This window comes from Haemaphysalis longicornis, unplaced genomic scaffold, assembly GCF_048455015.1.
Source record: "Haemaphysalis longicornis isolate Haplotype H1 unplaced genomic scaffold, Haemaphysalis longicornis Haplotype H1 scaffold_1, whole genome shotgun sequence".
NCBI classification, from domain to species: domain Eukaryota; kingdom Metazoa; phylum Arthropoda; class Arachnida; order Ixodida; family Ixodidae; genus Haemaphysalis; species Haemaphysalis longicornis.
In genome coordinates, this window is record NW_027526203.1 from 446,731,719 (window position 1) to 446,748,480 (window position 16,762).

Here is a 16,762-nt window from a genome sequence, read left to right on the forward strand (position 1 = left end):
TCGTTGCCGTACGATGCGAAGTGCGCCTATTGGGACTTTGCCGCCATATTAGCGCGCGCGTTGCACGACGGGAAGTCAATTGTGATGTTTATTCCCCATAGTTGTGGTTGTAGAGGAGCCGTTGCAGTGTTTCTTTTTGATGATTAAGCGAGCGCACTGCAGTGTGCCCTGCACATTTCCGTCAGAACTTTGACGCTCAGCGCTGCGGCGATGTCGTTCGTGGGCGACCCCCGCGGACGGAGCGGCAGCTGCACCTTCTACGGCGGCTTCGAGTACAAGCACCGAAATGGGCCCGCTGCCACCCTCACCGTGGGCCAGTTCGTGTACGTGCGGATTTCGCCCAACGACGACCCGTGCATCGCCGAGTTGCAGCTTTTGTGGAGAGACCACCAGCACAGTGCACAGTTGGCCAGTGTTCAGCTCTATTTTTTGCCCGAACAGACTCCCGACGGCAGATTACCCCACCAGGGCCAGGTAGATATATATGTCTTTGTTTTCGTCAATCTCGCTGATGCACCATGTGATGCAGTTTCGTGTAAACATTGCTAGCCAGCCGTTGACGTGCCTCTTTTATGCCACGGATAGCCGTGGGATAGCCGTACGTGTCATCCGTGCGCGATCTAGCGATGTTCCGGAAAACTGTTGCCGGATAGCCAGTCCGCAATTCGAAAAGTTCATCTGTGTGGCGCGAGTACGACCGGACGGTTCTGTTTGCGTAGCACGTTCGAGCTGCGAGTCGGGGACGATCGCGTCCGTTTTTATTTATCTATTTATTTTCTCTCCCTACGTGCAAGCCAGCTCGGCCTATTTGCTGTTGATTCTGTTTGCGGCAGTAGTAGTACGTCCGGCCCCTAGCATTCGCAGCACTAATGAGTATTTGGAACAACTAAACTCCGTAACCTGACCTACATACGAACTTTAGATTTGACGTAAAGCTCGCGAATTAGCTTTCTCCGTGAAATAACTTCTCCAGCACTCATTTGTTAATTAGGTGGAGGTATTTTTTTTGTATGATTACCTACTCTGTCGTCATCAAGGGCGTACCGCCTGGGCTTTAATTGCTTACTGCTGCAGCCATTGTCTTGCACTTCTCGACTTCGTTTTTAAATTGCTTCATCCGACAGCTGCACGCTGCAGGTATTAAACGCTGGCGATACGCTCCGATCGAAAAGGAAAAGAAATTCTTTAAAAGCGATTTTCTTTGCAAAAATACTTTCCTATTTTTTTTTTTTTTTTTTGTTGTGTTGCGGTGCGTCACGAGGCCAATCATTTGTCAACGGAGTCAAATTCTCGGTGGGAGTAGCGTGTGAAACTTTGGCTGTTGTTTTTCGGAAATAAGTTAGGACAGGACCTTTTTGTGAAAAAAAAAAGGAAAGCAACAAGCAACCGGCCCACGGAAAGGTTGCCGGGTTTGAAGTATGCAATGCGTGACAAAAATAACAAAGGGAGGGGTGGTTCACGCAGTGGGTGGGGTGGTGTTACGCGGTCGTGTGCACTCGTGCTTACGACGTTGGTGGTGTCAACGCCGCCAGTATTGCTGTACTAGCACCGTAAGCGTCCAGCAGCCCTAGTTTTCCCAGTTCATTCACTATTTTTTTTTTTGTTTGCTTGGGCGTTCTTATTCTGTTTCCGTTGTTACGTGCGTGCCAGCGTGCGGGCTTGTTTGGCATTCTTACACTTATGGGGGGAGGGGGGGGGGGGGGGGGGGGGTCGACATTACGTTGCATGGGTCGATAAAAGAAGTGAGTGGCACTTGTCGCTTCGTTCCGACGGCACATTTTCGTGCGCCATAAAGTGGCACCTGTGATTTGCGTCGCTCAGTGGCGTAGGGCAAGGGAGGATTGTACCTCCTGCACCCCCTCTTTCTACACCAGTGAGTCGCCGCTACTGATGCGATTGGTGTTGAAGGAGGGACGTGGCGGTCGAAAATCAGCGCAGAAGGGAATACTTTGATTGATTGTAGTTTCATATTAGCTGACAGCTATTTTTGAGAAATAAAAAAAATGGTATTGCAGATGCAGTAAATCATCGTTATCAAGAAATCGCTTTATTCGAAGTTATTTAAATGCAGCGCTTAAAGAGGAAATCATCCCCCCTTTGAACGAAGTACGCTTATAACGAAGCCAGTTTCCTGTACTGGAGACATTTATGTGAGGAGTTGTAAGAATGGAGATGGCAAAAATTTTAGCCAGGAACTGTTTCATGCAAACTTTTTTCATTGCCGTCTTCTTCTTTAAGGCTGCGGACTTATTATATGAGCAGTGATGATATTTATGCAACGCACTGAAGAAAGGCAAATCTCATTTCATACTGGCACATTATGCATTTTCTGCCAAATATGCGCCTAACTAACTGCTCGAGCTCATGGTGCTGAATGATGTCTCAAATTCTAGGTTTTAACGTTATGGTATTTATAGGTTATTTTTCTCTACAATTGTTTCATGAAAAACTTTGTAGCCTGCAAGGTTATGCCTTCCAATGAGGTAGTCGTTTCAAAATAAAGCAAGTTCTATTATGGCTTTTTGTAGTGTTATGCTGAGGTGCACACTTTTATAGTTATCTGGCGACGAGTTTATTTTGTTGACATTTATTTTATTTTATTAGCCCGCAAGAGGACAGACTGAGTATGTATTGTGAATTAGTTACCTGCTGCATACTGAATTTGGTTAAATGGGCTCTACGCACACCATTCTGGGAACACATTTTTACCTTAAGATCATTTCAGTTCTCCGGGAACCTGTTTTGCTGATTCTCCTCCAAAATGGATCTGATCACTCACATCACTGCATGAGGTGATTATGCTTTTAAGAGGCATCTGTGGACTGACTTTTGAGCAGCCATGAACATGATCATGTGAAATTACGATACAAGCCTGCTTGGAAGTACTTTTCATGTTAATTTGATGCTGCGAAGTGCTTTTGAACGTGCATCAAGGTTGAAAGACAGGCAGTGGGTAATGCAAATTTGAGCGTCATGTCTGGTACGGCCCCCATAACTAATGTGGCCATAATCTGGAAAATCCAAAGGGGTAAAGAAGAAGGGGGGGGAAGGATCCTTGGAGAGGCCATGAAGACAAAATACACCTTTGCTTAGTTTAAAGAAAGTAGCGCTTGGCAACTTACTCATCTCCGTTCCAGCCTGAAAGGTATTTTCGTAAATATTGAAGCTTTTTTAAATTGTGCACTTCATGACGTCAGCAGTGCCGTAATAGGGCAGTTCTAAAAACAGAGTTATCAGTGCATTAACTGCTTGTCTATGCATTAATTACATGTCTACGCATTCAAGTGGTATGTTGAAACAGAACTAGGGGCACCACAACAATCGCTGACTGATTGATTGTATACGGTTTATGCGCCGACGCAACGCAGGCGATGAGGCGCGCCATAGTGGAGGGCGCCGGATTAATTTTGTCCACCTGGGGATCTTTAACGTGCGCCGAAATGTTGTACACACGGGCATGTTTGCTTTTCGCCTCCATCAAAAAAGTGGCCGCGGCGGCCAGGAATTGAACCCGCGACCTCGTGCTCAGCAGCACAACGCCTTAGCCACTGAACAATCGCACCGTCATGTTCCTTGATGGTGGTTTTGGCTGGCGGCTGCTGGTCACACAATTTGCGGTGACTTCGTGAGGGCCTGGCGAGTAAGTGGCTAGCGAGCCACCTCTGCTTCAACTATTTTCCTTAGTATCTAGATTATTTGTTTGAAGTTTGCATTGTAATTGTCACCATTATTATTTAGCCAAAGCAATCATTAAAAAAAAAAGAACCAAGCTTGTACGTTGTCTGCATGGCCCCTTCAAGTATTTTTTCTTTGTGCTGGCGTGTCGTACTTCTGAGTAGGATCCTCCTCAATCTATCGCACTGCTCATGGGTCATGTACACATTAGCTTCAAGTAGCAGCATCACCACTTACAGTGGACTGAATTAGAGTATCTCTCAGTGTGTTTCTTCTTGAATGCATGTAGCACTCATGGATGGTATCTGTACTAACAATTAGGCCATGCAGTTGGGCTCCATTTTCATTTCTGATGGACAGTCACTCTTTTATTAATCACGAATGTTATGTGGGGTAATTTCATGTTTGGTTGGTTCAGTGGATTTGAAGTAAAGAAAAGGTTGTCCCGTATGTGAACAGAGGCACAGTGGAATAGGAACCTTAAAGGTGTCTAAATCGTCTCATCACATGCATGCGTTTTCTAATTGGCATGTTAATCAACAACTTGTCTAACTGAAAAGAGGTCAAGTGCTTATATCCATGCGGCTGTCGGGAATGTGCTACTGGCCACGGAAGTCTCATCACCATTCTTCATTCGTGTAGTGATTCGTCACCCATTGATGCATTGCATAGGCAATCACTACACCTGTCCACTGGATAATGCTCGCATCTTGCAAACTTTTTTTTCCCCCATAGTGCTGCTGCCACAGCTTTTTATGTAAAAAGCAATGTTACAACAAAAAAAATTATTGGCAAAGTGTGCCTTTGCCAAATTATTGGCAAAGTGTGTGGCAAAACATTAGCAAATGTTTTGTAGTGCTTTAGTGCACAGGATTCAAACATTTATAACGAAATCAATTCGTGTTTAAGTGGCTTACGCTGTATTTTCTTTATCAGGATGTGACGTGTAATACCCCTGCTTCACCGGCGTTTTGAAGGCCTTTGAACTGAATGTCATTTGACTGAAATTCTCTCTCTGAGCTCGTGTAGCATGGTTTTAAATAAACTACTAGATGGACACCTTTGCCTATGCTGGACAGCTTGGGAAACTTTTTATTCCTGTTGGGTAACTGTAAATGGACATTTCTAATCATAACGTGCCCTGTGAAGATTCTGCGTTAGTGATTGTTTATACCAGCAACATGAGTACTTCACCCCAAAAAGTCCTTAGTTGTACATTGGAGCAGAAGGGAAGCGTGGAGAAGGCTCGACAGTTACTTATTCACAATTAGCTTCAATACTGTGTGCGCACAGAGGTGTGTGCATGCACACATACGTACATTTTTCAGAAGAGTAGCCCGGAATTTTTATAGCGCCCTAAAAAAGCAGCTTAGCTTAGATGAATAGCACTGATAACTGCATTCTAATGGAAAAGTAAAAGTTTTATTTGTACTTTGCACTTTTGAAACATGAAGTTGGTGCAAAAGGTTCAAATTATCTCATGCCGTCTCCACATAAAGTTGTCTGAAATGGATGTTGTAGGTCAGTGATAGCTTGTGCACGTGATACCAGTATCGAACAACATTTGTTTGTTTTCCTTCAGTCTAATATTGGGTGCAAATGGAATGTTTTGCAGGAAATTATTTTAGTTGCTGTGGCAACGCTTTGGGGTGTTTTATTTATTTATTTTTTTCTTTGCTGCAGGCAGGCTTAAAAGCCAACTGCACTAAAAATTTCGACCTCTTGAAAGCCTTTTTTTCGTGTAGTCTGCCTAAAAAGACAGCAAGGTACAAAATATGACAGCTGAAAGATGCTTATGCATGGTGCAGACGACCGTCAAAAATCGGCGATTTTGAAACCGAAATTGAGAGGAGCGCGGACAATATGGCCAGGCAGAGGTGATATTGCAGCCGGCGAGTGAGCGGCCTTCTGGCCAAGGCAGATCTGTGCGCAACCGCTTGCTTGCTTGGCCGGTTCCCCTGGCTGGCCAGAGGACTGTGCACCTGGCCGGCCACAATGTCACTTCCGCTTCATGGCTGTTTGTGTGATCCGCCGGAAGGTGCAGCATCGTGTGCGACGGAGCTATTTTAAATGTCTCCAGGTGATTAACAAGACATTAAATGGGACCACCAGTCATGTCCCAGTTGGTTTGGTGGTACGTACTGCACGTTCAATATAAATTTGGTCGAGGTGGAATTTGAGTGCAGTTTACCTTTAAGGAGTAATTGGGGGCTAAAAGCAATGCAAAATTATGCCGAGAAGTTGTGGCTGTGGCAGAGTTTATTGTATAAACTGCAACGATGTGTTTATTCAATGCAATGGTGCTTTCTCAGTTAGTTCTTAGGGCTTTTACGTGTGAAATATGTCTTAACGAACCACTGCAGGTCGTTTAATTTTTGCCTTAGTTTTTTTGGAATCGCTTCTGTGAAGCCAAATTCAGTTCATGGGTTTTGGCTTAGCATTTGCAACAAGTCACTCACCAAAGCCAGCAGTTCCTGTAGTTATAATGTGAGGTTCAGACTTCAAAAATTACCATTTTTTAAAATGCACATTTGACACAAAGGTTTCTAGACAGAAATGCTTGCTGAAGACAAAATTCGGCCCATTGGTGCTTAGTCTTCGCCTTTCTAGAAAGTTCCATGCAGTTTCAGGTAGTTGCCTACTGAGGAATGTGACACTAATGATCCCCCACAGTGCTGTCATGGCAGTGAAGAGTGAGAAATTCAATTGGCTTGAGAGGTTTGCATTTACCATCACCTGAGGTTATAAATTACTCTAATTGCTGCTTTAAAATGTCGTTTACTTCATGCCACCTTGCAGGCACAGACATGCTTTCTAATCCATTGGGCTCAAAGGGAAGGGTATGGTTCTGGAAAGTAGGGAGTGAAGAATTCGATTGGTGCTCAGTGGCTTGTTCAAATTACTGGGGATTGGATTTCTGTTTTAAGAGGTTTGCATTCACCCGTCATCTGACGTCACCTGACGTTATAAATGACTCTAGTAGTTTTAAAATATACCACTTCGCAGGCACACAGATGCTTTCTAATACTTTGGTGTCAATGGAAAGCACATTCATCTCGCTTGGTGAAGCTGTTTCTAAAAACAGAAATGCTTGCTGAAGACAAAATTCGGCCCATTGGTGCTTAGTCTTCGCCTTTCTAGAAAGTTCCATGCAGTTTCAGGTAGTTGCCTACTGAGGAATGTGACACTAATGATCCCCCACAGTGCTGTCATGGCAGTGAAGAGTGAGAAATTCAATTGGCTTGAGAGGTTTGCATTTACCATCACCTGAGGTTATAAATTACTCTAATTGCTGCTTTAAAATGTCGTTTACTTCATGCCACCTTGCAGGCACAGACATGCTTTCTAATCCATTGGGCTCAAAGGGAAGGGTATGGTTCTGGAAAGTAGGGAGTGAAGAATTCGATTGGTGCTCAGTGGCTTGTTCAAATTACTGGGGATTGGATTTCTGTTTTAAGAGGTTTGCATTCACCTGTCATCTGACGTCACCTGACGTTATAAATGACTCTAGTAGTTTTAAAATATACCACTTCGCAGGCACACAGATGCTTTCTAATACTTTGGTGTCAATGGAAAGCACATGATTTGCAAAATAATCGCAACTGTAGTTCTAATGCAGCTGCTCTAAAGCAAATTACATTGCATTTGTCGTTAAACATAACGTATAATAATGCATGATTTTGTTGCGCATACTGTGCTAGAACTGTCTTTTCAGTGCAGTTTGAAAGAGTGTTTCACATTGGGCAAGTGTGTAGGGTGAACACAGTTGCCCAATGTCTTCTCTCCTAGAGATTTTGGGGTGACATGTTTATGACTAACTCTGGTGTTGCAGCCTCTAATCCTTGCAGAGTTTTCCAGAGGAGGGGTCTGTTTATTGTGTTAGTCAATCACCTGTGAGGTTATGTGCAGGTTGTGTGCTGTGTTTATGTGCAACAGCCTCGCTGAGTTTTCCTCATAAAGCCCGCTGAAAGATAGCACTGCCCTCGAGCATCTCTGCTCTGCACTACATGTCACTGACTGTCATGGAATGCTTCAGACGCAGTCCCTTCAGAATGAGGTCCCCACACAAGATGGCTGCCAAGTTTCAGTGACAAGGGGCATGCTTATTGTACTCTCCAACCCTCTTTTAGAGTATGTACCATTAGTGTTTGGTATTTATCAAAACAAGCTCCTCCGAGTCATGAAACCCACTTGAAGGTGACGCTGTTGTGGTGTGTCACCTTACTGGATGCTACAGATGTCACCGGCATCACACGTCACGTCAGACGCTATTTTCAATATGAATTCTTTACACAATATGGCCAGTGGGTTTTCACAAAATAGGCCAACTTATCGTATTGGCTAACCCCTAATCCCCTGCTAGAGTGTGTGTCACTCGTGCAGTTTGCTTTCATCATGAACTCCACTCAGTGATGGTGCTGTCATGCTGTTTCACTGTTGTACGCCACAAACTGTTATGCAACTTGCCTGATGTGAAACCTCGAATATGAGTTTTTACATGAACTGCCCAAGTTGGTGCTGTGGCCCAGTTTGCTCTAGGACATTCTCTTGGGGAATGGGGGGTGCATGGAAGAAAACCTTGCGGTAAATCAAGATCCAGTTGCAATTTCTCTTATGTTCACTTCTTTCGTGTACAGGAAACCAAAAAGACTGAGCTGACGTGCCATGTTCCATGGGCCCACAAATCAGTCTGCAAAGAGCATTCTGTTGGCACATACCTTACCAAAGGGTTGTCCAAGAAGGTGAATGTGCGAGTGTCGTGTGTCGTCGCCATCTATGTAGTGACATCAGGGTTGGCTAGAACTGGATGGCTCAGCACTGGTGCAAAGTTCACTGGGACTATGCACCAGTGCTGAAGACTTTATTTTTGTATGAATGAATGGCCAGTGATCAGCTCAAGACAAGGCGCGCGTTGAACGCCTAGGTGAACCGCTTTAGGCCTTGTGGAAAAAATTGATGGAATTGTTATTCAGGACCACCAAATAACAGTAAACGAGATTGCGGATAGTGTAATTGATTGATTGATTATGAGGTTTAATGCGCTGACACTACACAGGCGACGAGGCGCGCCATAGTGGAGGGCTCCGGATTAGTTTTGCCCACCTGTGGATCTTTTATGTGCGCCAAAATCTCAAACACACAGGCGTTTTTGCTTTTCGCCTCCATCAGAAAAGCGGCGGCCGGGAATCGAACCCACGTCCTTGCGATCAGCTGTGCAACACCATACATAGCCACTGAGCAGCCACGGCGGGTTGCGGATAGTGTAGGCATTTCAACTGAAAAAGTGCAAAAGAAGCCTGCATAAAGAATTGCAGATGAAAAAGCGTGCGCGGTGGATGCTGTGATGTGTGAAGCAAAAGTGCATGGGAAAGAATGTTTTCATGCAGATTTCCAGCAATTCCTAGCCACAGTGTGCAAAACATTTTTGTTTTGATTTGTGACCATAGACAAACATGGATTCTGTACTCTACCCCCGAGTTGAAGCAGCAGTCAAAGCCCGGAAAGCGCCAAGTGAAAGTTTAAAAAAGAAAGCAAAGACCATTTCGTAACAAAGATGATGGGCACTTTCTTTGGAGGGACAGTCGAGGAAGGATCCTTATGGACTACTTGCAGAATGGCAAAACAATAGCCGCTGAGAGTTGTGCAAATATTGCTGGGTTGTTTGAAAGAAGAGATGAAAAAAAAAAAACAGAAAGTTAGCCACTCGCCAGAAATTTTGTTTCACCAAGACAGTGCGCCACCATAAAAATACACCATGGCAACGGCACCATTACATGCATTTAGCTCTCAACTGCTTCCTCCCCCTCCCCCCCTCCTCACTATCTAAATTGGGCCCCGTCTCACTTTTTTTTTTTGCCAACATGAAACTATGGCTTGCTGAGAGAATATTTTCGTCCAATTGAGATGCCTTCACCACTCATTGCTTATTTCACTGCACATGACAATTCCTAATATTTGTGACATGATGAACTCTTTCCATACCAGGGGAAAAGTGCCCTTTGTGGGTTCTAGCAGAAAAATATACAAAGCACACGGAAATGAAGCCAAATATATGTCCTTTTTAATTATGTCATGGTCCAAAAAATAACAAGTGGAAATGCAAAATTTAAATTGCCACATCTGAAATTTTCAGTTAATTTTCAAAATTGTTGAAAAGAAGACATCAAAAGAGACATTTAAAAAAAACACTTGGGGAGGTGCCAATGTTCTGTATGTTCATTAGCAATATCCTGAGTAAAAACTAAAGCCCTAACTTGAGCGGTTTTTTAGCTACAAAAATTTCCTTACAGCGCTTTGAAACCTTGGGTAAAAATGTTAGCAGCCGCTGATGGCTTTCTTCCTCATCAGTCTCAAAACATAGGTCTGCCAACTCTACATCATCCACAAACTCACTGCTGCTACTGATATTGTGGATATCCACCGAAGATTGTGTAGGATCACACGATTTGTGGCGTCTGCTAGCCAGTGACATCGCCATCTAGCCCTAAAAATACGAACTATGCACCAAACGGAAGCTTATTTCTCCTGCAGTATGGCAGATGGCGGCAGAAGTTTTCAAATGCACGGTGCGTATTACAGATCAGTGTTTGAAATTATCATGAGCCGGCTCCATGAGCCTAGTGGCCCGGTACGGAAAGAGTTAAAAAAGTGAGCTTGCTGTACCAAGTGTGCAGATCTCAATGGTGACTGTGTTGCAAAATAAAATTGAATAGTGCTTTCGGACCAGTTTTATTCACGTAAATTTTTTTATGTACTTTTTACTTTTTTTACCAAATAACTCTTGTAGACCACCAGCATGCCAACTTGAAGCTAACAATATAAGCAAAGGTGCAACCTACATATCCCTGCCCATAACCGATGTGCCGTAATGGGTACCACATAAGGTTTTCCGCATAAAAAATTGGCCCAGCTTGCACTGGTGGTGCAAGGCTGCAGAAACAGCTGAGACTGGCTGACCCCTCTCCCGTCGTTGGAGACCCGACTGTTGCATCATCATCTGAAATGGGTGTCCGCGAGAACATTTGAGGGGTTCGCAAGCCTCCCTTAAAACTTTTCCGCCCGCCATTCTTATCTCGATTTTGCCAGCACTTTCTTGCACTGCAAAAACGTGGCTTCGCCGCATTACATGTAGGCTTAGTTTCTCCGTGTAGCACATATTTTAACGTCTACTTTTTGCACAACATGCCAGCTCTGAGGAAAAAAACAGACATAGAAAAGGCAGCATATTGGTGTTTAGGAGACTTCTAGATTCAAGAGCAGATTGTTTACCATTATGAGGCGCATCGTAATTAACGTCAAACAGAAAAGGCGGACATTGGTGCGGTCGACGTAAGCTGCAAGTGTCAATTGTTTGGAATTATGACAGCGATCAGCATATGCTTCATCGTGGGATCAACTTTCGCAAGCCCAAAAGGGGTCCTCGGGACAGACATGGCTGAGAACCACTGCACTAGGTCCATCCACTGCAGGACGAAGGCCTTTCCCATCGACCTCCAACTGCTCCTGTCCGAGTTATTAGGGAGTTTATTCTCTACAATGAACTGCTGGAGTTCATTCTTTGCCTCCGAATTTCCTTATTTCGTCCCTCCATTAAGTAATTGGCCTTCCCCTTCTTCTAGGCGCGTCTCTTGGTCTCCACTCTGTCACCCTGGTAGTCCACCGATTGTCATTTCGCCTAATTACGCGGCCAGCCCAAGTCTATCTCTCTTTCTTTATTTCAACTATGATATCTTCTACTCCAGTTTGTTCTCTGATCCAGGTAGCTCGTTTCCTCTCTTAAGTGTTACTCCAATTGTTATTTGTTCCATGTCCCATTGAGCCGACCTAAGTTTGCTTTCAAGTTTATTTTAAGTAAGGCGGCAAGTTTCCGCGCCGTATGTCAGCACCTCACATTTATTTCTGGACTTGCCGCTGAAAGTTCTCCATAACTGGCAGGCCCGGATCGTTTCATCTGCAGGCTTTCACATCTCTTCCCAAAGTGGACCGCATTAGCACACGCTTGAACCCGCGGCCAAGCCCAAAGCGAACGCCCACGTTACAAACCCAAAGAAAATGCTGTGCGCCCCGAATGCGATCATAGCGCAATCGGACAGACGCCGGTTTCATATCGCGAGGGACCCAGTTTTTATTACGGCCACAGGAAGCGTTTTTTTCTTGAGGCGCACTTTCCCAGCACCTGCTCGTGGGCCGCTTGCATGCTCGCAACTTTCCCACACACTTCCTGACCTAGCATTTTCTCCCATCACGAAGGTTCAAGGGTAGAATTTTGGCTGGCGTACCTGCAAATTTTCCCGCCATTTTTATTGGGGCCCGTAAAGGCGGCATATCTGTCCGCCCGCTCTGGTTACAAACCCCTGCGCGCTCACGCCGCAGGCTCGAGCTTGCGCCAGGGTTGGTTTTGTTTTTACTTCGTCTCCACGGGAGGTACTACAAATGTATTGAGGCCCATAAAGGCCGCGGATCTGTCAGCTGGCAACCATGGTAGCCCCGCGAAAAAATGGCTGGAAAATTTGCGGGTACGCCAGCCAAAATTCTACCGATTCAAGTCCACAATTCCAGCCTGTTTGCTTCTTCTTCTTTCATTTCTTGGAAGGGATAATCATTGGACATCACCTCGGAGGGGCGTACGCTATGATGTGTCTTTCGCGTTCCGAGCTAGTGTTGCCACGATTACGGCGAACGCTGGAGTTTATTTTTTTGCCAATCTTGGCCAATCTCCCAAATGGGTACGTTTGGCTTGACAAACGTGTACCGGGGGACGCTTGGCAATCACCACGAGGCACGCACACACGAGCGCTCGGCATTTTCTTGTTTGTTCTAACTGCCGGGCGGTCGCCGCAATCATGGCCAATCTCTCAAATACTTTCGTGACCATGGAAAAATCGGTTGTTTTTGGGTAGTCCAGGAGGAGGAGGAGGAGGAGGAATAAATGTTTATTTCACGAGTGCTGGTGCTGTTAGGGCACCCGCCCAGGATGCCCTGGCCTTGGCTGGCTGTCCAGGCCCTCTTCACCACTATGCGCTGGGTCCCAGAGTTTGGACTTTTCAGGCAGGGCACCCACTGCTCGTAAGTGGGGGAAGGGTTGGGGGTAGGCCTGGGATTTGTCTGCACTCCCATACTTGATGATATATTTTTTCTTGTCACAGAAAATGATCGATGCTAAAGTGTAAGGTTTGAAATGATAGAGGAAGGAGGGGGCTTTCCAACCGTAATAATTTCAGACAACCGATTTTATTACAAATTAAAAAAAAAATGATCAAAACAAAAAAGTAACAAAAAGAAAAAAATTGGTGAAAACATTAATACTACTTTGCACAGGGTACACAAACAATTTTCAAATATGCAATTTGAACATAAGGCCATTATAGAATAATACTGCAAATATGAGCTGTGTAAGTACAAAAGTTATTTGCATACATACAAAAATGTAAACACTAGTGTCTATCATGCTACCGCGCGGAGCAGTTTCTTGACGCAGTGAAACAGATTGGCTGCGCATGTTTCGCAGACATTTGTTTTCTGCTCAGCCTTCCTTTCTTTGTAGCACAGTTTGTAGTTTGCTATTTTTTTAATTTTAAGTTATTTGTGCTGGGGACCCTGAGAAGCAGTTTTAGGGGACACAACAGGGGGTGGTGGGGCCGGCGAGATGTTGCTCATTACAGCCCAGCAGCTGTTCAATAAGCTCGAGTCTGAAAGCGCACTGATCGAAGTCCAAGCCCCGTGACAGCTCGGGAACTTCTGGATGCTGCCAATGAAATGACCGCTCTGGCGAACCGCTGCGCGCTACCCCGGAGCGCTACGGCAAGGTCAACTCCGGGCCGCCTTCGCGGAGAGAACCCGACTGCTTGTGCAGCCAGCGCCAAGTGGTCTCGCCCAAACCAAGCCGACACCCTGCAGATAAGAGCTGTGACCATTAGAACAGGCCGGAGGACAAAGCGGAACTCACCGGCGGATACATGTTGACGTCCCGGGGCGCTTTGACGCACTTTCGCCATCCGTACTAAGTCTGACGAATCGAAGTAGTCTTCTGTGTGTTGTTGGGAAGCCAGGGGCTGACTCCTCTGTGGCGAACCATGGTAGCGTGGTTGCTGTGGACCGAGGTGGGTGTTGTGCCGGGGCAGTCATGATGGCGTGGCGAGGTTGACGGAGAAGAAGAAAACTTTATATACAATTATTTACATCTTCAAATCAGAACGGGCAGTGCGCTCCTGCGCGCGCGGGATTAAATAGGCACGTTGGGTCCCTTCCCCTTCACCCTTTTTCTCCGGCTGACGTCAGGAGGCACCAATCACGGAGGTCATGGCACTGATAGGAGCGCCACCACGCAAAACACACGCGCACACGCACGAGAGGCCCCTCCTCTCCGGGGCAGGTGAGCGCCAGGTTGCTCCCGCCGTGGCAATTCGCCGTGGTCAGAGCCCTCCTTTGTCCTGGCGATGTTGCACTACCACGAAAACGCTTTGCATCCCTCGGTGGAAATATTCTTCGAGTGGCTTATTGAAGACAACACGCCACAAGAGGGCATGACAATGAGGCGCGGGCACGCCGCCGAGGCTTGTTGTGCAGGGCTCCCAGCATTGCTTTTGTTAGCACCGCCGCTGGCCGGTTGGCGCTTTGAGAAGCCACGAGGTCGCTGAAAGGCGCATAGTTCAAGTAGGCGCAAAGTTCGCCACTGTGAATACGGCCGGTTCGTGGCAAGTCGATGACGGAGGGTGAAAAGCAGGTTTTCGGGGAATCAGCGTCACAACAGTGTGTACTGCTAGCATCTTCCACAGATTCTAGCTCAGATTCATCGGAATCCATCGAAATTCGCCGTTCGCTTGAAGCATCGGCGAGCGGCGTCAACTCCATAACCGAAACCACGTGAGCTCATCTCCGTGTCGGCGAAGGACTTTTAAAAATCCCCCCCCTTCCCCGCAGCAGAGGAAAGAAACTCGAAAGCGAAACTGATGGAATACTTTCTCCTTTACCCTTTGGCGCTCTCCGAGCGCTTCTGGACAGCTTCCTGGCTATCCTTCGCGTGACGCTTGATGAGCACAGCTGATAACCACAGCTGCACTGGATGGCTTGTGCCCACGGGAAATTGCTGAATGAGCCTAGTAATGCTCCCACAATAACATGAAACCTTGATGACTCTGCTAAGTCGACGTTGGAGCTGCCACACGGCAAACTTTCACCTGTTTTTAGAAAACCCCATGCTAAGATGTGCCTCATCAGTGGTGCCTTTGTTATCAGCATTTTTCTCTGGCTACTGATTGCTTTGAAATCTCCTCTTCCTCGTCTACTTTACACTATTTCTTGGCATGTTGTGACACTGCAACATACCAAAGAAATACACAAATAAACGCAGCACTTGGGCGATAACAATGACAAACATTTAAGAATCAGCAGTGGTGGTGCAAAACATTACAGTAGTGTTCGCATTGGAAAAATTGACTGTTGATGGCAAGCAACACTGAACAAACTAGTGATAAACTGCCTCTAGTATGCTGCCTACTGAATAAAATTATTCAATAAGATGCAAAAAGAGAGTAACCAAAGCAAATAACATGGCACGTAAACGTGGCAAGTTCTATGGCAGGGCCTTGCCGCGTTAATGTGCCACGTTATTAAACCACGTTTACGGGCTGTGTTTTAAACCAACCCGGGAGGTGTCAATTTTGGCGTAATTTTAAGTGGATTAGAGGGCTCAATAACAGTTGCCTCCACAATGACTCGCTCCCTGGGCTTTGTGTGTGCTACAACCTAAAAATGCATTTTTTGCTCGGCGTACCCTACAATCTCCGTTTACATGCATTTGGAAATCTGCCGTAGTCTACCCTGCAGGATGTGTGTCATCTTGGTTGATGTTACTGATTTGGTGAGAGCTATGGTGCCGAGGAAACGGCAGTTGTTAACGCACGTCTCTAGCAATTAAATGCACGTGGATCGACTGGAAAAAAAAAAAGACTTGGAAGGTGGCTTATGCATCCCAAATTTCCAGCTGATAAAGTTTAGTGTCCCCTTGCAGTGATCCTGAGAAAGCATAAAAGGATGACAGGGTGCGGGGGTATGCGTCGTTCGTTTTCAGCATGAGGTGCTGGCGGCGTCGGAGAAGGCCGTCCTGCGCCTGGAGGACCTGGCGGACTGCATCACGGACGAGGTGGAGTGGAGCCATGGCCTGCTGGCAGGCCCGCCATCACGCTCGGGCACGGGTGACGCGTGTGCCGTGGTGGTGCTGTCGTACCCCCGCTACTGCCGCTACCGGGCGCTGCTCAAGCGGCTCGAGGGCTGCTGGCCGCCCGAGGGCAGCCTGGCCATGCTGCTGGGCACGGACCTGGGGCTGTCGCGCAGCGGGGCCACCTGCCGCCTGCTCTTCTGCCGAGACACCTTCGAGCACGAGGCCCTGGCACACAGCGACCTCATCTGCGACCACCTGGGTGGGTGGCAGGAGCGGTGGCAACACTTGCGAGGGGAAGGGCGGTTGTTCACAGCCTCTAGAGCGGGCTTGTCATCCTGGGCAAACATCACAGAGAGCTGCTCTTAGCTTTTTGATTAGCTTTTTAACTACTCATTTTTAATTTGTAGCTGCTGGGTCACAGATTTTGACAGTGCTTATTTGTTGCTTCAGAAAGGCTGTGGGGTGTGGCTCCTGAAAAGTTGAGCTGAAACTATATTGAAATCAATGTGTTTGCCATGCTGTGAAAAGAAAGCATCATGGTGACGCAAGCTTCTGGGATCAGGCAAGCTCCGGTAAAAAAGCTACGCAGAGCCAGTGGCAAGGCGGGTGACCTGCATCCTGTCAAAGTGCCATGAAAATCTGATTCCACAGGACTTGAGAAATGGTTCTTCAATTGTAGTTTACAGTGTTCTTTTGTTTTCAGTTATGATTTGTACCCTGAAAGACATCTATAAAAATCAGTATAAATATGATTCTCCCCACAAATTGACCATCAGCTGAAATATATATAGTAAAAAATGCAATTGTAGCTTTATATATCAAGCTTTTAACAATGAAAAAAGAGTAGCATCCAAAATTTAGCAATCCAAAATTGCGACTGAAAGTACCGTGTCAAATCATGAGACAATTACAATTTTGTTTCAGGCA

The 16,762-nt window shown here is 46.1% G+C and overlaps 1 protein-coding gene across 3 annotated transcripts in view; it reads left to right on the forward strand.

The window, feature by feature from the left end:
- Positions 1-52: 52 nt before the first annotated feature.
- LOC144155912 (AT-rich interactive domain-containing protein 5B-like) overlaps positions 53-16,762 on the forward strand; it is a 52,356-nt gene continuing 35,646 nt past the window's right edge. Inside the window, exons 1-2 of one of the 3 annotated variants that reach the window (XM_077687619.1) lie at positions 53-474; positions 15,746-16,094. In XM_077687619.1, the coding sequence (XP_077543745.1) occupies positions 211-474; positions 15,746-16,094 (613 nt within the window). In that variant the 5' untranslated portion in view covers positions 53-210. Of the gene's footprint in view, positions 475-1,403; positions 1,551-15,745; positions 16,095-16,762 lie in introns of those variants that run through there. The other 2 variants (XM_077687620.1, XM_077687621.1) reach the window with 2 other exon arrangements.